The sequence below is a fragment of the Pseudophryne corroboree genome, chromosome 11, assembly GCF_028390025.1.
Source record: "Pseudophryne corroboree isolate aPseCor3 chromosome 11, aPseCor3.hap2, whole genome shotgun sequence".
In the NCBI taxonomy this organism is placed as follows: domain Eukaryota; kingdom Metazoa; phylum Chordata; class Amphibia; order Anura; family Myobatrachidae; genus Pseudophryne; species Pseudophryne corroboree.
Window position 1 is genome coordinate 107,127,832 of NC_086454.1, and position 25,433 is coordinate 107,153,264.

Below are 25,433 nucleotides of genomic sequence, written 5' to 3' on the forward strand. Positions count from 1 at the left end.
TGTAGTTGGCTTTACTTTTGATTTTTTTCCCCTTGGTATAATTCCTGTGCCGCATGAGTTGAGGGTCACAGGAAACCATAGGGCATTCCAGTGCGGAACCCTCACCCTATGTTTCTTCTTAGATCCTTATTAACACAGATTCCACTAAATGATACACACGGACATTGACCCACTGACTGACACATCTTACTGACACACTAACACACACACTACTCACTGACAAATACACCTTACTGACACAAACAGCCACTCCTTACTGACAAATCATTGACACACACACACACACACACACACACACACACTTATTGACACAGACACACTTACTGACATACACCCCTTACAGTAAGTCTGTTAGGAAGTGGTGTGTCTCTCAGTAAGGGCCTTAAAGACACACACACAGACACCACTTAGTGAGACACCAATTACTGACAGACACTATTTACTGACACACACAAAACAGAAACTTACTGATACAGACCACTTACTGATAGACATTACTTACTGACACACACACACACACACACACACACACACACACACAGACAAACTTACTGACACAGACCACTTACTGACAGACACTACTTACTGACACACACACAGGCAAATAAACTTACTGACACAGACTACTTACTAACACACACAAACTTACTGACACAGACCACTTACTGACAGACACTACTTACTGACACACACAGGCAAATAAACTTACTGACACAGACTACTTACTAACACACACAAAGTTACTGACACAGACCACTTACTGACAGACGTTACTTACTGACACACACAGACAAACTTACTGACAGAGACCACTTACTGACAGACATTACTCACTGACGCACACAGACAAATACACCTACTGACACAGACCACTTACTGAAATATGGGAAGAGGGTGACCTCCGGGCCTGGTGTGCTCTGCGCCTACTCAGGTGTCGCACGTCTGCTGCACTGTGCAATCCATAACCCAGCTCTCCTCACAGATAGCAGCCTACTCCCCCATGGCAGGTCCTCCAGACAGGCCAGAGAGCGGAGCTTTTGTTGTGGCATGAGGATGAAGCATTGGATTCGTCTGGGGGCGGAGCTTCACCAGATATGGGGCGGGGCTTCAATTGGTATGAAGACAACCTTTGGACTGGTGTGGGGGCGGAGCTTCGGTGGGTATGGGGGCAAGGCTTAGATGGGTCTGGGTGCGGAGCTTTGGCTAGCATGAGGACAGAGCTTCTGATTGGTCTGGGGGTGGAGCTTCAGTGGGACTGGGGGCGGAGTTCCAGCGTGTCTGTGCAGCACCACAGCAGAGTATCAGACCGACAAGCCAAGGCCATGGGTGTTATGCACAGTGGCCAGACGGTGCTAACTTGGGCACCTGTGAGGTGAGTGCGGAGAGCAGCTGGTGGTGACAGGATTTTTTTTTTTCTTGTCAAAACTGCTGAATCGCATTGGCTCCTGTGGGCCTATTTTCAATGGGGGGCCTGGAGCTGCAGCTCCATCCGCCCCATTGTTAATCCGGCCCTGCTTTCGACTCCTTCCACCATTTCTGCACCATGGCCCTCATTCCGAGTTGTTCGCTTGCTAGCTGCTTTTAGCAGCATTGCAAACGCTAGGCCACCGCCCTCTGGGAGTGTATCTTTTTAGCAGATTAGAGAACTAAAGATTAGCAGAACTGCTACTAAATATTTTCTTGCAGTTTCTGAGTAGCTCCAGACCTACTCCTAGATTGCGATCAGCTCGGTCATTTTAGTTCCTGGTTTGACGTCACAAACACACCCTGCATTCGGCCAGACACTCCTGCATTTTTCCCTGACACGCCTGCATTTTTTAGCACACTGCTGGAAAACGCTCAGTTACCACCCAGAGATGCCCCTTTCCTGTCAATCACTCACCGATCAGCAGTGCGACTGAAAAGCACCGCAGGAACACCAGCAAATCTACTAAGATTTGTGTAAAATAACTTAGCGCATGCGCTCTGCGTGCTATGCGCATGCGCATTTAGCAACAAATCGCAGCATAGCGAAAATCGGCAACGAGCGAACAACTCGGAATGACCACCCATCTGCACATGTCGGGAACAGTACTAGTAAAGATGGTGATGAGGAAATTATAGAAATTGAGGATACTTGTGTGGAAGTGGGACAGGATGAGGGGGATATGTTTGTATGACTGATATCTGACACTGAAGATGAGGATGTTGATGATGTTGTTTGTGTAAATCAGGCACCAATGGCTACAGTTCTTTCTCATGATAAAAAGAAAGCCATTGTGATGCCTGGGCATAAGACTAAAAATACACCTCTTGGGTGGTTTTATTTTTACCCAAATCCTGACATTTGTGAAGGCATCAGCATTTGCTCCATTTTTGAGGCCAATGTTAGTGGAAGTTGGGACATTAGCCATGTATGCACCTCCTTCATGTTTCGTCATTTGCAGCAAGTTCATGAAATTTATTTTACAAGATTATAATGTAATTAACACCCTCATCATTAACCTCCTTATTAGTGATTGGAGGTAGTCTTTCCAAAAAAATGTTTTGTAGGGCCCAAACAAACCAAGCACTTCAGCCACAAAAGTGTGAGTTCCTTTCACTGAAGTGCTTGGTTTTTCTAAACTGTGCATGTCTTTTTTACTCTCAAGCATAAAAGTGTATGGAAGGGGCCACGGACAATTCCATCTTGCACCGCTTGTTTTATTTTCACTATGGGTTGCATTTTTAGAGGGCATTGGTGACTGTCTTATTCTGATATTGTCTTTTTGCCGCTAGGCCTCACAGAGAATAGTACATTCACGTCAGTCTCTGCACCTAGTGGACCATACAGTTGCCAGTGCCTACCACAATAAATCAATCAAAAAAATGTTTTCTTCTTTTGTTGTTGACATAAATATAAGTGGGATGATTCACCGCTGTAAGTTGTCATTTGCGAAAAAATGAAAAAAGATTTGCTCTTTTCAATTGTACAACTTGTGTATGTTGTGTTCATCGATGTGAATAATGTGGACTATACAGTAGTCTATCATAATCAACAAATCAATCAATCTTGTTTTATTCTTCTTTCATTGTCTTTTTGCCGCTAGGCCTCGCCTCACTGTCACCTAGTTTTCTCAGCCAGCTAGCTCGGTGCAGCTTTTTTGCATAAACTGGAAGAAAACAATATTGTGAGGTGATTCAAATTAAATGGAATAACTGTAAATCAATGTTATTGAGGTTAATAATACTCTAGGAACAAACAAGGCCCAAATTCTGTGATTTTAGCTTTTTGTAAATTTTTGAAAAAAATGTAAAATCAAAACCAGTCACAACATTTTTGCAAAACCAGATGATGAATTAGAAACAAAACCAGCACATTACATACCTCCCAACTGTCCAGTGGGACACTGTCCCGCTGTCCTCCCCGTGGGTCGCAGTGTACCACGGGCAGGAAAAGGGGCAGTTAAGGGAGCCTGTGATCACTGCTGCTCTGCTATGCAAAGCAGCCGGTGATCACTTAATAGATGCCGTGCATATGCACACGGCATCTAGCAGTGCAGGGGAGGAAGCCAGGGGCTGCCCAGCTGCTATGGAGCGCTGGGCATGCTCACAAAATGACAAAAGCGGAGGTTTCGAAGCCGAGGCCACGATCCTTTTCGGACGCGGCATCCCTCCATTCAGAAGTTGGGAGGTATGAAAATGGTCAGGCACATATCTCTAGTTTATATTCTACAATTGTTACTTTTGCAGTCTTCTGTTTTTTTTTGCTGCAGTGCAAACTGTTCTTATGGAATTTTAAATCTTTCTTGCATATAAATATCCCACTCTAACTGTACATCGTATCCCGGAGCAGTGAATGGGATTGAATGCTTAACATCTTATGCAAAATGACCGTATACGATACATACAGTATGCATGCCCTCCAACAGTTTACACACAAAAATCGGTACAAATTAGAAAAAGGGGCGTGGCCGCGGGTAAAGGGGTCGTGGCCACGCCCCTTTTCCTATACTTTCAATGGAAGTTTGGAGAGCCAAAAATAGGTACAGACCATAAAAAAAAAGGTACTGTACCTATTAAAAAGGTACAGTTGGAGGGTATGAGTATATAGCCACCGGCGGGGAGTTGCCAGGGTATCGCATGCGAGGCTGCATGCGATACCTCGACTTAAGGTATGGCTCTTTAGACATATCAATTGATGATAGTTTCAACCGTTTACACTCATTATGAATACCAGCACTCCACAAGTGAGAGCTGGAGGTAAAAACTCCAGCTGCTGCAGAATCTCTTGGGAAGCATAGTTTTTAATTATCATTCCGCTTCATGAATTTATGAGGCACAAGTCCAGAGTATGACTGACAGGCTCCTTCCCATGAGAACAGTGTTCACTTGCCTAAGTCATAGATTAACAGTGATATTTCTAGCCCTGCCTGTGTACTGTGTGTTTAATACAGCTTCTCTGAGCCACTTACAAGTATTCTCTCCAACCTAAAGTGTGAAAAGAGGCTGCCAAGTTCTGAACATGTTAATCTAATTAATAAGACAACAGATATTTTTTCTATCAAGAGTGTTTTGTGTCTTACACTGTGATTGTGTTGTGCTTTTGGTGTGAATAGCTTGAAGGGGCTGTTGTACAGAGGAGTGTTAGTTGCACTTTGGTGGGAGTTTGGGAGTGTTCTACAGTGAATTTGTTGGCGCAGGGGATGCCACCTTCGAGCTAAGTTTTGGGAGAGACTGAATCTCCTGGATAAACAATAATGTTTATGGGAATGTAGTTTACATTATGAGTAAAAACAATCTGCCTCCCCTCCTCCTTACTGCTCTCTCCAACATGTGTTGTTTTGGATTTCAGAGGCTGACAGATGGGATGTGTCATGTTAGGAGGGGTGGGAGGGCATCCCAACTTTTAAACTTTCTCAATGAAAGGATGTCTACATGCCTGTGCAATGCACTAGGAAAGCAAAATGAATGTACTGCATTAACCCTTTGCTAATCAGATACAGAGAAATCATTATATACTATGACATTGGTGGTCATTCCGAGTTGTTCGCTCGTTGCCGAGTTTCGCTATACTGCGATTAGTCGCTTACTGCGCATGCGCAAGGTTCGCAGAGCGCATGCGCTTAGTTATTTTACACAAACGTTAGGTATTTTACTCACGGCATAACGAGGATTTTTCATCGTTCTGGTGATCGTAATGTGATTGACAGGAAGTGGGTGTTTCTGGGCGGAAACTGGCCGTTTTATGGGAGTGTGCGAAAAAACGCTGGCGTTTTTGGGAAAAACGCGGGAGTGTCTGAAGAAACGGGGGAGTGTCTGGGCGAACGCTGGGTGTGTTTGTGACGTCAAACCAGGAACGAAACTGACTGAACTGATCGCAATGGCTGAGTAAGTCTCCAGCTACTCAGAAACTGCTAAGAAATTTCTATTCGCAATTCTGCTAATCTTTCGTTCGCAATTTTACAATGCTAAGATACACTCCCAGAGGGCGGCGGCTTAGCGTGTGCAATGCTGCTAAAAGCAGCTAGCGAGCGAACAACTCGGAATGAGGGCCATTGTGCAGTCTGATCTTTTACATTTCAGACAATGATGTTGTTCGCGGTTGTTGCAGAGGACTGAGGTAAGGATTAATGAGCAACTGGCGGCTGTCACAGTGACACAGTATGAGAGTTAATGTAGGGATACTGTTTATATTTTAGTACAGCTGATTAATATGAATACATCAACACACAATTTAAGATTTGGATTTTAACGGATCAGTAGTCATAGGGTTTTTTTGTGGGAGGATTAAGACAATTTAACAATGCTTACATGTTACATTTGTTAACTGGGATTGGGTAAAAACCATAATGATCCAGACCACGGAGCGGTGGACCGGCTCTCATTGGCGACCTCTTCCACTGTGGAGTTTTTAGTGCGTGTCCCTTTCTGTCCCCATCATGGGGGTGTTCCATCCAGGTGGAGTGTCTTTGTCATCTGTCACTGGGGAGATGGGGAGGTAGACAGGGAGAGATTGCAGCCTCCCTGTACGGTCCGGGGATAATGGTAAGGACCGGAATGGTCCACACTATATCTCCCCCTCCTCATCTCCCCAGTGACAGAGACACCCCCGCACCCCCCCCCCCACCCGCCATATGGGACACACCCGCAGATGGGGACGGATGGGGACATGCACAACAAGCTTCACTGTGGCAGAGGTCACTGCAGGGAGCTGGTCCAGCGTTCTGTGGTACAGACCTTTACGGTTTATCCCCATACCTGTGTTAATCTTGCCTTTACAGGCAGAAGAGAGGGCCAAAGAGCAATGCTCTGCATATATTGAAGCTTTATCCAAAATGAACACATTAAATTTCTGCAGGGATGCGGTCAAGATGCCGCCGGCCGGAATCCCGGCGGTCGAAATACCGACGCCGGAATCCCGACCGGCACAATCCCGACATATTCTCCCTCCGTGGGTGTCCACGACACCCATAGAGGGAGAATATAATAGTGTGCCGAGCGTAGCGAGGCACCGTGCCCGCAAGGGGCTGCGTTCCGCTCACCACCCCTGTCGGGACTGTGTGGTCGGGATTCCGGCCGGCGGCATTTAGTACTGATCCCTTTCTGCAATACACAGTACGCTAATGGTAATTTAGTGTGCATTTCTGATTTGATACTGGGAGCCTTTAAGAAGCGTATGATAGTGAAGTGCAGCTATGTGGCATGGAAGGGGTTCACTGTGTTATACTGTGCAGGTCTGTCTGTGGTCTCTCTGCATGGGAGGGAAATAGACCTCATCTGAAAGTCAGAAAGAAAGGTCAAACGTAATATAAGGAGGCAAATTCCAGATACATTTTCGCCCCCTCACCCCTGTATTTTTCCCTAAACTTTCGTCAATCCTACACATTACTCCCTACCCCAAACTATCTCACCCCTGCAGAGCCCACCCAGAGCCCATACTAACTGGAGTCCATCTCTCCCTTACTCTTCACAGGCTCCACTTAAAATAAACAAAAGCATTAATTTGAATCTAGAAAGGAGCAGAAAGTGAGAGAAAAAGGAGGCGAGGACCAAAACAGAATAACAATTAAATATGTAATGATGTCACCGAGATGTACACGGGCCCTCATTCCGAGTTGTTCGCTCGCAAGCTGCTTTTAGCAGCATTGCACACGCTAAGCCGCCGCCTGCTGGTAGTGAATCTTAGCTTATCAAAATTGCGAACGAAAGATTCGCAATATTGCGAAAAGACTTCTCTGTGCAGTTTCTGAGTAGCTCGAGACTTACTCTTCCAGTGCGATCAGTTCAATCAGTGCTTGTCGTTCCTGGTTTGACGTCACAAACACACCCAGCGTTCGCCCAGACACTCCTCCGTTTCTTCAGCCACTCCCGCGTTTTTCCCAGAAACTGTAGCGTTTTTTCACACACTCCCATAAAACGGCCAGTTTCCGCCCAGAAACACCCACTTCCTGTCAATCACACTCCGATCTCCAGTACGAAGAAAAAACCTCGTAATGCCGTGAGTAAAATACCAATCTTCATAGCAAATTTACTTGGCGCAGTCTCAGTGCGAACATTGCGCATGCGCAATAAGCGGAAAATCGCTGCGATGAGAAGAAAATTACCGAGCGAACAACTCGGAATGACCCCCACTGTGCAGTGATCACAAACTCTGATCTCCGTATAACTCTGGTGATACCTACACTGTGTATAATGCAGGTAACATCGCTCTGTGTATAATGCAGGTAACATCGCTCTGTGTATAACGCAGGTAACATCACTCTGTGTATAACGCAGGTAACATCACTCTGTGTATAACGCAGGTAACATCACTCTGTGTATAACGCAGGTAACATCGCTCTGGGTATAATGCAAGTAACATTGCTCTGTGTATAACGCAGGTAACATTGCTCTGTGTATAACGCAGGTAACATTGCTCTGTGTATAACGCAGGTAACATTGCTCTGTGTATAACGCAGGTAACATCGCTCTGTGTGTAACGCAGGTAGCATTGCTCTGTGTATAACGCAGGTAACATTGCTCTGTGTATAACGCAGGTAACATCGCTCTGTGTATAACACAGGTAACATCGCTCTGTGTATAATGCAGGTAACATCGCTATGTGTATTACGCAGATAACATCGCTCTGGGTATAATGCAAGTAACATTGCTCTGTGTATAATGCAGGTAACATTGTTCTGTGTATAACGCAGGTAACACCGCTCTGTGTATAACGCAGGTAGCATTGCTCTGTGTATAACGCAGGTAACATCACTCTGTGTATAACGCAGGTAACACCGCTCTGTGTATAACGCAGGTAGCATTGCTCTGTGTATAACGCAGGTAACATCACTCTGTGTATAACGCAGGTAACATCACTCTGTGTATAACGCAGGTAACATCACTCTGTGTATAACGCAGGTAACATCACTCTGTGTATAACGCAGGTAACATCGCTCTGGGTATAATGCAAGTAACATTGCTCTGTGTATAACGCAGGTAACATTGCTCTGTGTATAACGCAGGTAACATTGCTCTGTGTATAACGCAGGTAACATCGCTCTGTGTGTAACGCAGGTAGCATTGCTCTGTGTATAACGCAGGTAACATTGCTCTGTGTATAACGCAGGTAACATCGCTCTGTGTATAACACAGGTAACATCGCTCTGTGTATAATGCAGGTAACATCACTCTGTGTATAATTCCGGCAACATTGCCCTGTGTATAACGCAGGTAACATTGCTTTGTGTATAACGCAAGTAACATTGCTCTGTGTATAACGCAGGTGACATTGCTCTGCGTATAACACAGGTAACATCGCTCTGCGTATAACGCAGGTAACATCACTCTGTGTATAACGCAGGTAACATTGCTCTGTGTATAACACAGGTAACATCGCTCTGTGTATAATGCAGGTAACATCACTCTGTGTATAATTCCAGTAACTTTGCTCTGTGTATAACGCAGGTAGCATCGCTGTATGTATAACGCAGGTAACATCACTCTGTGTATAACGCAGGTAACATCGCTCTGTGTATAAAACAGGTAACATCGCTCTGTGTATAACACAGGTAACATCGCTCTGTGTATAACGCAGGTAACATCACTCTTTGTATAATTCCGGTAACTTTGCTCTGTGTATAACGCAAGTAACATTGCTCTGTGTATAACGCAGGTAGCATTGCTCTCCGTATAACACAGGTAACATCGCTCTGTGTATAACGCAGGTAACATCACTCTGTGTATAACGCAGGTAACATCGCTGTGAATAACGCAGATAACATCGCTCTGTGTATAATTCCGGTAACTTCGCTCTGTGTATAACGCAGGTAACATCGCTCTGTGTATAATGCAGGTAACATCGCTCTGTGTATAACGCAGGTAACATCGCTCTGTGTATAACACAGGTAACATCGCTCTGTGTATAACTAGTGATGTGCACCGGAAATTTTTCGGGTTTTGTGTTTTGGGTTCGGTTCCGCGGCCTTGTTTTGGACTCGGACGCGTTTTGACAAAACCTAACCGAAAAATTTTTGTCGGATTCGGGTGTTTTTTTTCAAAAAACCCTCAAAAACAGCTTAAATCATAGAATTTGGGGGTCATTTTGATCCCAAAGTATTATTATCCTCAATAACCATAATTTCCACTCATTTTCAGTCTATTCTAAACACCTCACACCTCACAATATTATTTTTAGTCCTAAAATTTGCACCGAGGTAGCTGTGTGACTAAGCTAAGCGACCCAAGTGGCCGACACAAACACCTGGCCCATCTAGGAGTGGCACTGCAGTGTCAGACAGGATGGCACTTGAAAAAAATACTCCCCAAACAGCACATGACGCAAAGAAAAAAAGAGGCGCACCAAGGTCGCTGTGTGACTAAGCTAAGCGACACAAGTGGCCGACACAAACACCTGGCCCATCTAGGAGTGGCACTGCAGTGTCACGCAGGACGGCCCTTCAAAAAAATACTCCCCAAACAGCACATGACGCAAAGAAAAAAAGAGGTGCAATGAGGTAGCTGTGTGACTAAGCTCAGCGACCCAAGTGGCCGACACAAACACCTGGCCCATCTAGGAGTGGCACTGCAGTGTCACGCAGGATGGCCCTTCAAAAAAATACTCCCCAAACAGCACATGACGCAAAGAAAAAAAGAGGCGCAATGAGGTAGCTGTGTGACTAAGATAAGCGACCCAAGTGGCCGACACAAACACCTGGCCCATCTAGGAGTGGCACTGCAATGTCACACAGGATGGCCCTTCAAAAAAATACTCCCCAAACAGCACATGACGCAAAGAAAAAAAGAGGCGCAATGAGGTAGCTGTGTGACTAAGATAAGCGACCCAAGTGGCCGACACAAACACCTGGCCCATCTAGGAGTGGCACTGCAGTGTCACGCAGGATAGCCCTTCAAAAAAATACTCCCCAAACAGCACATGACGCAAAGAAAAAAAGAGGCGCAATGAGGTAGCTGTGTGACTAAGATAAGCGACCCAAGTGGCCGACACAAACACCTGGCCCATCTAGGAGTGGCACTGCAGTGTCAGGCAGGATGGCCCTTCAAAAAAATACTCCCCAAACAGCACATGACGCAAAGAAAAATGAAAGAAAAAAGAGGTGCAAGATGGAATTGTCCTTGGGCCCTCCCACCCACCCTTATGTTGTATAAACAGGACATGCACACTTTAACGAACCCATCATTTCAGCGACAGGGTCTGCCACACGACTGTGACTGAAACGACTGGTTGGTTTGGGCCCCCACCAAAAAGGAAGCAATCAATCTCTCCTTGCACAAACTGGCTCTACAGAGGCAAGATGTCCACCTCATTATCATTGTCCGATTCATCACCCTTTTTACTGTGTACATCCCCCTCCTCACAGATTATTAATTCGTCCCCACTGGAATCCACCATCTCAGGTCCCCGTGTACTTTCTGGAGGCAATTGCTGCTGGTGAATGTCTCCACGGAGGAATTGATTATAATTCATTTTAATGAACATCATCTTCTCCACATTTTCTGGAAGTAACCTCGTACGCCGATTGCTGACAAGGTGAGCGGCGACACTAAACACTCTTTCGGAGTACACACTGGAGGGAGGGCAACTTAGGTAGAATAAAGCCAGTTTCTGCAAGGGCCTCCAAATTGCCTCTTTTTCCTGCCAGTATACGTGCGGACTGTCTGAGGTACCTACTTGGATGCGGTCACTCATATAATCCTCCACCATTCTTTCAATGGTGACAGAATCATATGCAGTGACAGTAGACGACATGTCAGTAATTGTTGGCAGGTCCTTCAGTCCGGACCAGATGTCAGCACTCGCTCCAGACTGCCCTGCATCACCGCCAGCGGGTGGGCTCGGAATTCGTAGCCTTTTCCTCGCACCCCCAGTTGCGGGAGAATGTGAAGGAGGAGATGTTGATGGGTCACGTTCCGCTTGACTTGACAATTTTCTCACCAGCAGGTCTTTGAACCTCTGTAGACTTGTGCCTGCCGGAAAGAGAGATACAACGTAGGTTTTAAATCTAGGATCGAGCACGGTGGCCAAAATGTAGTGCTCTGATTTCAACAGATTGACCACCCGTGAATCCTGGTTAAGCGAATGAAGGGCTCCATCCACAAGTCCCACATGCCTAGCGGAATCGCTCTGTTTTAGCTCCTCCTTCAATGCCTCCAGCTTCTTCTGCAAAAGCCTGATGAGGGGAATGACCTGACTCAGGCTGGCAGTGTCTGAACTGACTTCACGTGTGGCAAGTTCAAAAGGTTGCAGAACCTTGCACAACGTTGAAATCATTCTCCACTGCGCTTGAGACAGGTGCATTCCACCTCCTTTGCCTATATCGTGGCCAGATGTATAGGCTTGAATGGCCTTTTGCTGCTCCTCCATCCTCTGAAGCATATAGAGGGTTGAATTCCACCTCGTTACCACCTCTTGCTTCAGATGTTGGCAGGGCAGGTTCAGGTGTTTTTGGTGGTGCTCCAGTCTTCTGTACGCGGTGCCTGTACGCCGAAAGTGGCCCGCAATTCTTCTGGCCACCGACAGCATCTCTTGCACGCCCCTGTCATTTTTTAAATAATTCTGCACCACCAAATTCAAGGTATGTGCAAAACATGGGACGTGCTGGAATTTGCCCAGATGTAATGCACGCACAATATTGCTGACGTTGTCCGATGCCACAAATCCCCAGGAGAGTCCAATTGGGGTAAGCCATTCTGCGATGATCTTCCTCAGTTGCCGTAAGAGGTTTTCAGCTGTGTGCGTATTCTGGAAAGCGGTGATACAAAGCGTAGCCTGCCTAGGAACGAGTTGGCGTTTGCGAGATGCTGCTACTGGTGCCGCCGCTGCTGTTCTTGCAGCGGGAGGCAATACATCTACCCAGTGGGCTGTCACAGTCATATAGTCCTGAGTCTGCCCTGCTCCACTTGTCCACATGTCCGTGGTTAAGTGGACATTGGATACAACTGCATTTTTTAGGACACTGGTGACTCTTTTTCTGACGTCCGTGTACATTCTCGGTATCGCCTGCCTAGAGAAGTGGAACCTAGATGGTATTTGGTAACGGGGGCACATTACCTCAAGCAATTCTCTAGTTCCCCGTGAACTAACGGCGGATACTGGATGCACGTCTAACACCAACATAGTTGTCAAGGCCTGAGTTATCCGCTTTGCAACAGGATGACTGCTGTGATATTTCATCTTCCTCGCAAAGGACTGTTGGAAGTCAATTGCTTACTGGAAGTAGTACAAGTGGTCTTCTGACTTCCCCTCTGGGATGACGATCGACTCCCAGCAGCAACAACAGCAGCGCCAGCAGCAGTAGGCGTTACACTCAAGGATGCATCGGAGGAATCCCAGGCAGGAGAGGACTCGTCAGACTTGCCAGTGACATGGCCTGCAGGACTATTGGCTTTCCTGGGTAAGGAGGAAATTGACACTGAGGGAGTTGGCGGTGTGGTTTGCGGGAGCTTGGTTACAAGAGGAAGGGATTTACTGGTCAGTGGACTGCTTCCGCTGTCGCCCAAAGTTTTTGAACTTGTCACTGACTTATTATGAATGCGCTGCAGGTGACGTATAAGGGAGGATGTTCCGAGGTGGTTAACGTCCTTACCCCTACTTATTACAGCTTGACAAAGGCAACACACGGCTTGACACCAGTTGTCCGCATTTCTGTTGAAATAATTCCACACTGAAGAGCTGATTTTTTTTGTATTTTGACCAGGCATGTCAATGGCCATATTCCTCCCATGGACAACAGGTGTCTCCCCGGGTGCCTGACTTAAACAGACCACCTCACCATCAGAATCCTCCTAATCAATTTCCTCCCCAGCGCCAGCAACACCCATATCCTCATCCTGGTGTACTTCAACACTGACATCTTCAATTTGACTATCAGGAACTGGACTGCGGGTGCTCCTTCCAGCACTTGCAGGGGGCGTGCAAATGGTGGAAGGCTCAAGCTCTTCCCGTCCAGTGTTGGGAAGGTCAGGCATCGCAACCGACACAATTGGACTCTCCTTGGGGATTTGTGATTTCGAAGAACGCAGTTCTTTGCTGTGCTTTTGCCAGCTTAAGTCTTTTCTTTTTTCTAGCGAGAGGATGAGTGCTTCCATCCTCATGTGAAGCTGAACCACTAGCCATGAACATAGGCCAGGGCCTCAGCCGTTCCTTGCCACTCCGTGTCGTAAATGGCATATTGGCAAGTTTACGCTTCTCCTCAGACGCTTTTAATTTTGATTTTTGGGTCATTTTACTGATCTTTTGTGTTTGGGATTTTACATGCTCTGTACTATGACATTGGGCATCGGCCTTGGCAGACGACGTTGATGGCATTTCATCGTCTCGGCCATGACTAGTGGCAGCAGCTTCAGCACGAGGTGGAAGTGGATCTTGATCTTTCTCTATTTTTTTAACCTCCACATTTTTGTTCTCCATATTTTAATGCGCACAACTAAAAGCCACCACAGGTATACAATGTAGATGGATGGATAGTATAGTATTATATTACTTATGGAGGATGAGTGCACTGACGACACAGAGGTAGGTACAGCCGTGGCCTACCGTACTGCTATATATATATATAATATACTGTATAATAATAACGGTCCTGGTGGACACTGTCAGCAGACTGCTAAACTAGTATGAAGAAAAAAAAAGCCACCACAGGTATACAATGTAGATGGATGGATAGTATAGTATTATATTACTTATGGAGGACGAGTGCACTGACGACACAGAGGTAGGTACAGCCGTGGCCTACCGTACTGCTATATATATATGATATACTGTATAATAATAACGGACCTGGTGGACACTGTCAGCAGACTGCTAAACTAGTATGAAGAAAAAAAAAAGCCACCGCAGGTATACAATGTAGATGGATGGATAGTATAGTATTATATTACTTATGGACGACGAGTGCACTGACGACACAGAGGTAGGTACAGCCGTGGCCTACCGTACTGCTATATATATATATATATATAATATACTGTATAATAATAACGGACCTGGTGGACACTGTCAGCAGACTGCTAAACTAGTATGAAGAAGAAAAAAACACCACAGGTATACAATGTAGATGGATGGATAGTATAGTATTATATTACTTATGGACGACGAGTGCACTGACGACACAGAGGTAGGTACAGCCGTGGCCTACCGTACTGCTATATATATATATATATATATATATATATAATATACTGTATAATAATGACGGACCTGGTGGACACTGTCAGCAGACTGCTAAACTAGTATGAAGGAAAAAAAAGCCACCACAGGTATACAATGTAGATGGATGGATAGTATAGTATTATATTACTTATGGACGACGAGTGCACTGACGACACAGAGGTAGGTACAGCCGTGGCCTACCGTACTGCTATATATATATATAATATACTGTATAATAATAACGGACCTGGTGGACACTGTCAGCAGACTGCTAAACTAGTATGAAGAAAAAAAAAGCCACCACAGGTATACAATGTAGATGGATGGATAGTATAGTATTATATTACTTATGGACGACGAGTGCACTGACGACACAGAGGTAGGTACAGCCGTGGCCTACCGTACTGCTATATATATATAATATACTGTATAATAATAACGGACCTGGTGGACACTGTCAGCAGACTGCTAAACTAGTATGAAGAAAAAAAAAGCCACCACAGGTATACAATGTAGATGGATGGATAGTATAGTATTATATTACTTATGGAGGAAGAGTGCACTGACGACACAGAGGTAGGTACAGCCGTGACCTACCGTACTGCTATATATATATATATATAATATACTGTATAATAATAACGGACCTGGTGGACACTGTCAGCAAACTGCTAAACTAGTATGAAGGGAAAAAAAGCCACCACGGGTATACAATGTAGATGGATGGATAGTATAGTATTATATTACTTATGGACGACGAGTGCACTGACGACACAGAGGTAGGTACAGCCGTGGCCTACCGTACTGCTATATATATATATATATATATATATAATATACTGTATAATAATAACGGACCTGGTGGACACTGTCAGCAGACTGCTAAACTAGTATGAAGGAAAAAAAAGCCACCACAGGTATACAATGTAGATGGATGGATAGTATAGTATTATATTACTTATGGACGACGAGTGCACTGACGACACAGAGGTAGGTACAGCCGTGGCCTACCGTACTGCTATATATATATATATATAATATACTGTATAATAATAACGGACCTGGTGGACACTGTCAGCAGACTGCGAAACTAGTATGAAGAAAAAAAAAGCCACCACAGGTATACAATGTAGATGGATCGATAGTATAGTATTATATTACTTATGGAGGACGAGTGCACTGACGACACAGAGGTAGGTACAGCCGTGGCCTACCGTACTGCTATATATATATATAATATACTGTATAATAATAACGGACCTGGTGGACACTGTCAGCAGACTGCTAAACTAGTATGAAGAAAAAAAAACCCACCACAGGTATACAATGTAGATGGATGGATTGGATAGTATAGTATTATATTACTTATGGACGACGAGTGCACTGACGACACAGAGGTAGGTACAGCCGTGGCCTACCGTACTGCTATATATATATATATATATATAATATACTGTATAATAATAACGGACCTGGTGGACACTGTCAGCAGACTGCTAAACTAGTAGTATGAAGAAAAAAAAAAGCCACCACAGGAGTGTTTTTCAGGCAGACAAACGTATACTGGACTGGTGGTCACTGTCAGCAAAACTGTGCACTGTACTCCTGCTATAACTGCTCCCCAGTCCCCACAATTAGGCAGTGTGAGCAGTGCACTCAGCACAGATATATCATGCAGCAGTGCAGCACACTGAGTGAGCACAGATATGGTGGAGCGTTTTTTTCAGACAGAGAAACAACGGATTAAACTCACTGGTGGTATTATAATCAAAACCCTGCACTGTACTCCCTAACAGCTGCTCCCCGTCCCCAATCCTCCCCACAATTATAACTAAGTCACTCAGTCTTTTCTACTATAACGGAGAGGACGCCAGCCACGTCCTCTCCCTATCAATCTCAATGCACGTGTGAAAATGGCGGCGACGCGCGGCTGCTTATATAGAATCCGAATCTCGCGAGAATCCGACAGCGGGATGATGACGTTCGGGCGCGCTCGGTTTACCCGAGCCACACGGGAGAATCCGAGCACGGCTCGGACCCGTGTAAAAAGGCTGAAGTTTCCGAGAAACCGAACCCGCTCATCACTATGTATAACGCAGGTAATATCACTCTGTGTATAATTCCGGTAACATTGCTCTGTGTATAACGCAGGTAACATTGCTTTGTGTATAACGCAAGTAACATTTCTCTGCGTATAACGCAGGTAACATTGCTCTGCGTATAACGCAGGTAACATCGCTCTGCGTTTAACGCAGGTAACATCGCTCTGCGTATAACGCAGATAATATCACTCTGTGTATAATTCCGGTTACATTGCTCTGTGTATAACGCAGGTAACATTGCTCTGTGTATAACGCAGGTAACATTGCTCTGCGTATAACGCAGGTAACATCGCTCTGCGTATAACGCAGGTAACATCGCTCTGCGTATAACACAGGTAACATCACTCTGTGTATAACGCAGGTAACATCGCTCTGTGTATAACGCAGGTAACATCACTCTGGCCAAGACCAGGCTCACCACCTCTCTGTCTGAGAACTTCAAGTCTGCCCCTGGGCCTAACCATCAAGATGAACAGGGAACTGTGGGGGCACAGCACCAGGACCAGGATCAGCAGGGACATCCCCAATGCTTCTGAGTATGCCACCCACATTCTCATATCCACCAGTACTAAGATCTGATCAAAATAATGTTATCCCAATTTTACTTCTGCCACTAATTACCTGCTATTGTGTTTTTGTTTTTTGTTTTTTTCCCCATTGCTCGCTTCACCCCACCATGTGTTTTTCCTGTAATGTTTACCTCCACTGATTGCACACCTTTCCATTGTGCCCTACATGCAGGGTACATCATACTACTACATAAGCATCAGTTTTCCCATACATGAACTTGGCCCTTGTATGGCTCACCTACCACAGTGTAACCTTCAAAGTGCACCCAACATGGCTGCCCCATATGGTACACTTGTGGATGGGATGAAAAATACATGGACCTTGTGGTTTTGTTAGAACCCTACTCTAAACTGTAGGACTCTGAAATCACCCCCATTTTGTGTCATCTCTTCTAGGGGTGGACTATTCCACCTTGGGTAATCCTACGCTGAGCGCCCAAGATGGCTGCCGCACTTGGTACCTTGTGAGGGTAGAATACACAACCCTTGGAAGTTATTACCCAAAATGCCTACACCAATCCTGCATTATGCTTTCTGTGTGCTTAAGGTTTTCTTTTATGTCTGTGTGGCTTATCTATTGCTGTATTACTTAAATCTTCTGTATTGTTTTTGATGTCTGTAAAGCGCCTTGAGTCCTGTTGGAGAAAGAGCGCTATATAAATAAAATTATTATTATTATTATTATTATTATTATAATTCCGGTAACTTTGCTCTGTGTATAACGCAGGTAGCATCGCTCTGTGTATAACGCAGGTAACATCACTCTGTGTATAACGCAGGTAACATTGCTCTGTGTATAACACAGGTAACATCGCTCTGTGTATAACACAGGTATCATCACTCTGTGTATAATTCCGGTAACGCAGGTAACATCGCTCTGCGTATAACGCCGGTAACATCGCTCTGGTGTATAATGCAAGTAACCTAATACCAGGGCCATTTGAGCGGATTGCCATAGATCTAGTGGGCCCTTAGAGAAGTCAGCCCAAGGGCATCAATATGTTCTAGTAGGTCTTGACTATGCGACACAATATCCTTAGGCAATACCACTTTGGAATATTAAGTCAAGTACAGTAGCAGAATAAGTACTACTGTTGTACACTCATCTGGGAATTGCAAAGGAAATCCTAATGGATCAGGGCACTCCCTTCATACTGGGCTTAATGAAGGAGTTGTGCAATTTGCTTATGGGTACAGAGGCTACAAACCTCTATCTATCACCTGCAAACTGGTAGGTTGGTTGAGCTGTGCAATAGGACCTTAAGCAAATGATTAGGCGAGCCATGGCTCAAGAGGAAAAGGACTGGGATACCCTGTTGCCTTACCTATTATTTGCAGTACGAGAGGTGCCCCAGGCATTAACTTGGTTTAGCCCTCTGAGCTTTTATTTGGGAGACAACCCAGAAGAATCTCAGATATTCTGAAAGAGAGGTGGAAACAGATGGGTTCCAGGAAACCGAATGTGGATTGGTCCATTGGTTAAGCAGCACCTAAAGAAATCACGGGCGGCAAAAGGGTTGTTATAATACCCTAGCCACTGTATGCAATTTTAATCCAGGTCATAAGGTGCTTGTCTTGGTGCCCACTCAAGAGAGTAAAATGTATGCACATTGGCAAGGCCATTATGAAGTGACTGAGGCTGTGGGACCTGTGAATTATTGAGTAAGGCAGCTGGGTAGATGGCGAATAGAGCAAGTCTATTACATCAATCTGTTAAAGCCGTAGGTCTAGGAAATTCTGGTGTTAATGTTGGGAGCGTTGAAAACCGAGGACTGCTTAGTTCCCACAGAGTTCTCCCTTTCACCAGTTCACAGACAACGAGTGTCAGAAATAGTAGCTTGGAATAAAGATGTTTTTTTCGTCTGTTCCAGGGCACAGCAAGTTAATTGAGCATGATATTGTTACTCCACCAGGAGTAATAGTTAAGCGGCATATAGAATACAGGAGACATGAAAGGCCACAGTAAAGCAAGAGGTGGAGGACATATTGCAACTCAGGGTAGTAGAAGAATACACTAGTGAGTGAAATAATCCCACAGTCCTCATGCCAATGCCCTCAGGATGCCATTCACTTCTGCAACAATTTTAGGATGTTGAAATAGGTGTCCAGGTTAGACACCTATCCTATGCCATGTGTGGATGAGCTGGAGGAGAATCTGGCCAGTAGTCGGCATTTGACTACGCTGTATTTAACAAAGGGGTACCGGCAGATACCACTCACTGCCTCAGCCAAACTCAAAACAGCCTTTTCGACACTTGAAGGGCTATTTTAGTATAAGATGTTGCCATTTGGCCTGCATGGACAAACTGCTAAAACCTCACCGAGAATATTCCACCACTTACCTGATGACATAGTCATCCATAGTCAAGACTGGGAATCCTATCTTCCCAAGGTGGTGGTTGTTCTAAAGTCTTTGAGATGCCATGGCTTTAAGGAAAACCCAGCCAAATGTGCGATAGACATGACAGAGGCCAAGTACCTAGGCTATTTGGTTGGCCGGGGAACATAAAACCCCTGGTGGATAAGGATGAAGCTGTGAGGGACTGGCCTAAGCCATAAAGGATCTCCAACTGCAGTCTTTTCTGGATTTAGTCGGTTACTACAGATGGTTTATCCAAAACTTTGCTGCTTGGGCTACTCCATTGACAGACTTCCTAAACAAATAAGTAAACCAGACAGTTTAGATTGGTACGAGTCCTCAGAGGTTGCATGGAGGGATTTGAAAGAAGCTTTGTTTGGCACCTAATTTCAGAGAAAGGTTTGTTTTGCCAACAGATGCTTCCAGGACAGGTCTGTGGGCAGTATTGTCATAAAAGGGTGAAGGATGACGAGAGACAGATTCTTTTCCTCAACCGTAAAATACACCAGAGAGATAAAAAGTATGCTACAGTGGAGCAGTGATGTCTGGCCATGAAGTGGGCAGTAGAGGCCCTCCAGTACTAATGTACCTACTTGGTAAGAAATTCACCCTGGTCACCGACCACACCCCCACTACAGTGAATGCATATGAATAAAGAGGTAAATGCCAGGGTCACTAGTTGGTTCCTGGCTTTGCAATCTTTCAGTTTTGTAGCAGAACATAGGCATGAGGCTCTCCATAATAATGGCAATGCCCTGTTCCACAGTTTTGTGCTTCCAAGGGCTTCCGACTCGCTAGCATTGGCAAAGCGAAGAGAGGGTCAGGAAAAGGGAAATCTTTTCCTGGTAAAAAGTCCGCTTCGCCAAGTGTGGCAAAGCTAAGCAGGAGGAACTGCCGCAATTACACACAGAACATAGGCATGCTGCATATCAATTTAATCAGAAGAAGCTGCGTGTTTGTCCTACTACATTACTTTATGTCCAAGGCGCATTTTCACGGAAAAAAAAAAACGCAAAAAAGTTGCCCGGTGCTACAGAGTCTCGCCACAGCATGGCACGACTTCAAGGTCTGTTTAGTATGACTGCAGCAAGGATGTTAGAGGACACATCTGTATTAAGCCTGGAGAATTTATAAAGAAGTGATAATTGGAAGGTGATAACGCACCAGCCAAGCAGCTCCTAACGGTCACTTTTCAAAACCGGAATGTTTGGCTGTTGTGTTATCACCTTCCACTTATCACTTCTTTATCACTTCTCCAGGCATAATACATCTGCCCCACTGTGCTAAAGCAGCCATCAGGCCATCTATGTGCAAAATGAAATCGCCATATGCATCGGGGAGGAGCAAGGATGCTGACAGAGATAGGTCAGAAAATCCCTCTCCAAAGGGATATAACAGATAACGCCATTTAATCTAAGAAAATTTGGCCCAGACCACCAGTAGCGGACCTTGCCACGGGCAAGCAGGACTTTTGCCCGGGGGGCCGCCTACCGGAGGGCGCTGGCGCCATCCGGAGGGCGCCGCACCATGGCAAGATCCGCCACTGCTGTGCCCTCCGCTGCCCGCTGTGTCCCCCGGCTCTGCGGCTGTGGTCCCGTGAAGGGAACTAGACGCGTAGCGTCTAGTTTCCCTTCGCAGAGAGGACCTTTGCTGAGCGGTGCGCGATGACGTCATCGCGCACCGCACAGCAAAGGTCCTCTCCACGAAGGGAACTAGACGCTATGCGTCTAGTTTCCCTTCGTGGAGAGGACCTTTTGCTGTGCGGTGCGCGATGACGTCATTGCGCACCACTCAGCATTTAAGCGGCGCTTCTACTGTACAGGGGGCGTAACTGGCAACGCCCCCTGTATTAATCCACGCCCCCATTCCCTGCCCGGGCCGCCGAGGGCCCTCGAACCGGCCCTGCAGACAGGGCCGTCTTAACAGCAGTGTGGGCCCCTGGGCACAACAATGCACTGGGGCCCCTACCTATCCTCCAGCGGTAGGGGTTGGGGGTGCTATCAGCGGCAGCTTTGATGTCCCGTGGGCGGCAGGGGGTGTTCTATCTGTCGCTCAGCATGTACTGTAGGACCTGGAGCAGTGATTTCTGTTAATTAATCCTTTACTGCACAGATGGGTCAGAAGTGAGAACACTAAACTGTAGAAGGTGGCATTGGGCTGAATGAAGGGGCCCTGGTACATAACTTCCAGGATGGTAGGGGTTTTTAATGTGCAGGGGAGGGGTGGATAGTGGAGTTGGCTTAATATTCATCATTTTCTGGTGGGAGGGCAGATTGCTTTACTGCAGATATCTCCAGTTCCTGCAAATAGATTTCCTAGCTTTAATGGGATAATAATAAACTAGAGAGTCTCACCTTTCAGGAGGTACTGAGGACTTGGGGATCAGAGTTCAGGAGCCGGAGCAATCCACCAACGAAAATATAAAACTGTATACCAGGCGTGTGGAGCTGGAGCAAGGACCAGCTGCTGGAAGGCTGATATCTCTGGTTCTGGGCATAGTAGAGACAAGCTGCCAGTGTTCACCAAAAGGGGAGAGTCCCAGCTTTTGGAGTATACCATCAGAAAAACTGTAAGTCAAACAGAATCTGAGATATCTGGCTGGGTAGAGCAATTAACAGGCTTGGATGGAGACCACTGCTTTGAAGTCGGATATCTCTGGTTCCCCTGGCCCGATTTTCAAAAATCTGGTACCCCTGGAAAGAGGGGACCCTCAGCTATCAGCCTAGGGCCCTTATACTCCTGGGGCCCTTGGGCAAGAGCCCATTGAGCCCATACGGAAAGACGGCCCTGCCTGCAGACCACTGTCCCTACTGAGATGAGAATAATGGGAACTGAAATCCGAAGAGTTAGTTTAACTACAACAGCAGATTTCATGCCTTAAGATAGCTACACACTAGAGGGATTTTTAAAGCAATCCCCCATATGGTGCGATTTTCCTGCCAATGATATCTCTCATTATTAATTCCACACAATAAGTGATCTGAACATTTCTGGATGTTTTTGGACTGTTTTATCATGTCTACAGATTAATCAGAAATCGGCCTGATAATTGTACATAGCTTTAGAGAAATCGTGCCTCAAAGCCATGTACTTTAAGATTACATATCCGACCATCCAACTAGTAGGTGGTTTGGAACGAAAAACTTGAGTAATGTATAGGATAATTTTCTCCTAGACGCCACAAACGCCTAAACGGACAAAAAAAACACCAAAAAACGGTTAACAGACAAAGGGGTCTATTCATGAAGCAGTGAAAAGGGAGGAGAAGTGAGCCAGTGGAGAAGTTGCCCATGGCAACTAATCAGCATTGAAGTGATATTTAGAATTTGCATACTATAAAATTGTACGGAGCAGCTGATTGGTTGTCATGGGCAACTTCTCCACAGGCTCACTTCTCCACTCTTTTCACTGCTTCATGAATAGACACCTTTGTTTACATTACAAGGAACCAATGTGAACAGCCATTTTTGTCTGTTTACCAGTGTTTTTAAACAAATAATTGTAATTTGCTCCCATACATTTTACCAGATTTTCGTTCCAACCAGCCAACTACTGTAGTTGTATAGTTGAACAGATAATCTTCAGGTTTAGGCATTTCTAAAATTGCAGGGATATTTACATAATGTGGAAACAGCCTTTTCCACATGCTTTTAGATGAAATAGACCTCTGTGACACCTATAGAGTATGTGTGCCCTGCATTTACTAGGTGTAGATCTTTATAAACTATAAATAATTTCTGAAATACTGTACCGTTTGCTTAGGCTTACACTACTAACCTGCATCTACAGCATATCACGCCAACACCAAATCATTTCTAGATCTGCTGAATTTTCATCCATTACTTAGTCTACCACAGCTGCAGAATATAACTCATCTGTCCACACGCTGCAGCAGAGCATCCACCCCAATAACTGGCCTTTTCACTTGGAGTTACAAAATACTTCCCTGTAAAACTAATCTTTTACCTTGCAGAGCATTACATTATCAATCCATTCCTTACATTGACTGGTAGAACATTGTTTCATTATCAGGGTGTTACAGTGAACATACTTGGCATTGGATCTGCAGAACACTGTACCCTTACGTTATTCCTTGTCACCGCCTTGTAGAGCATCATGACATTAACCCCTTTACATCAACTGCAGAGTGTTGCACCCCTAACCTTTCAACCCCTCTCCCCCTCCATCAGCAGCAGAGACAAAGCACAGAGCTCCCAGCTGCCTCAGAGCAGGAAGCCCCCCGTCTGGCAGAGAGGGGGGCCATCAGGCTGGGGGGGCGTCCAGTCTCAGGGCTTTCCGAGGGGCTCGAGGTTTGCTTTCTGGGAGAGAGCCAAACAGGGGGTCAGCTCAGGATAAGAACGCGGGGGGCGGAGAGGAATAGGGGGGCTTGGGGTAGGCAACAGCGAGTGGCTTTCAGCCAACAGTCAAGACGCCCCCTCCCCTTCTAGCCATAACTTCTTCTTTAATAGAAAGCAGCACTGCTTCTCTTACAATGGGATATAAGGTCTTTTGGCTCTGTCTACCCCCGTGTCCCCTTATACACCCCTTTGAAAATCCCAGAGATTGCATGCCCTGTTTCACTGCCAGTTTAACCTCCCTACTGCCATTGCAGCCTGATTGTCAGTATTAAAGTATTTGCATTCTATACATAATATACTTTAAGAATGTATTTAAGCTACAGAATGTGAAATGGCTGAGGCCGATATGTCTTTGTTTCTATTACACAATATATTTTTCCCTCTCTTATTTCCCGTTAGTTGGATGTAAAAACCACAGGCTAATCACAGCAGCTGCGAGCCTGATGACAGCCCCACAGCATATAAATCTTGCCTTAATGCATTTATAAATCAAACTTATTATACACACAGTAGCACAGTTAAATAATACCAGAAGAAATGCTTTATCTCTTATGTTTATTTGTATGCAGGCAGCGAAAGAGGATGGATAGGTACAGGGCACTTACATTATGAAAAGAGGCTTTGTATAACATTATGGACATTTTCACCCCATTCAGGATCAGAAAAGCACCGGGTTAACGAAATTCTCCTCACAACTGTACCCTTTCTCTGCACTCCCTGTCACCCTGTCCCCTCTCGGTTGGTCTCGAGAGACCCGATACCCTTGCGTGAACCCATTTTCTTTATGAAAGACTTTCCCACCTGTCCTTCAATATTCTACTCATGTCTACTTACAGTCATTACAAAGTAGCACTGTTTAGCTGTCACTTAATAGCTATTCATAATACACTACATATCGAATAGCAGAATTATGCGAGTTGGATTTTACAGCAAACAGCAGAAAATGTAAAAAAAATAAAAATACAAACTGAAATATGGACATATTTAGGGTGAGGACATATATTTAATAATTACTATTAATATTTATGTATAGTCCAACGTTTTACAGGCATACTTCTACATAGGAAGATGCAGTGTGTGTGTGTGTGTGTGTGTGTGTGTGTAAGTATGCAAAGAGAAAGGGGAAATTTGTGTGTTCACAGGTAATTTACTTTATCTTGTTACATAATAACACACAAAACATTTGCATAGGAGTCATTTGTGTAAGTGCCTGATGACTGCCCGGATGGCTCTTAGTTACAGTAGTTCTCCAGCTCATACAGAGTGCATGCTGTGTGGCAGCACTGTTCCACAATGCCTCTCTTCCGCATCTGATAGTCTTGCATCTGTGACTGAAGCTGCGTCCCGTCCAGCTCGCTATCTTGGGGCCCACTTGCTGCAGAGACCAAAAATAAAGGCATAGTCACTGTACAGTGTCTTAACTTACACCGTGTT

At 45.3% G+C, this 25,433-nt stretch overlaps 1 protein-coding gene across 3 annotated transcripts in view; it reads right to left on the reverse strand.

The window, feature by feature from the left end:
* Positions 1–24,465: 24,465 nt before the first annotated feature.
* INS (insulin) overlaps positions 24,466–25,433 on the reverse strand; it is a 150,055-nt gene continuing 149,087 nt past the window's right edge. For 2 of the 3 annotated variants that reach the window (XM_063946116.1, XM_063946117.1), the window contains one exon: positions 24,466–25,374. In XM_063946116.1, the coding sequence (XP_063802186.1) occupies positions 25,232–25,374 (143 nt within the window). In that variant the 3' untranslated portion in view covers positions 24,466–25,231. The remainder of the gene's footprint in view (positions 25,375–25,433) is intronic. The other variant, XM_063946118.1, reaches the window with a different exon arrangement.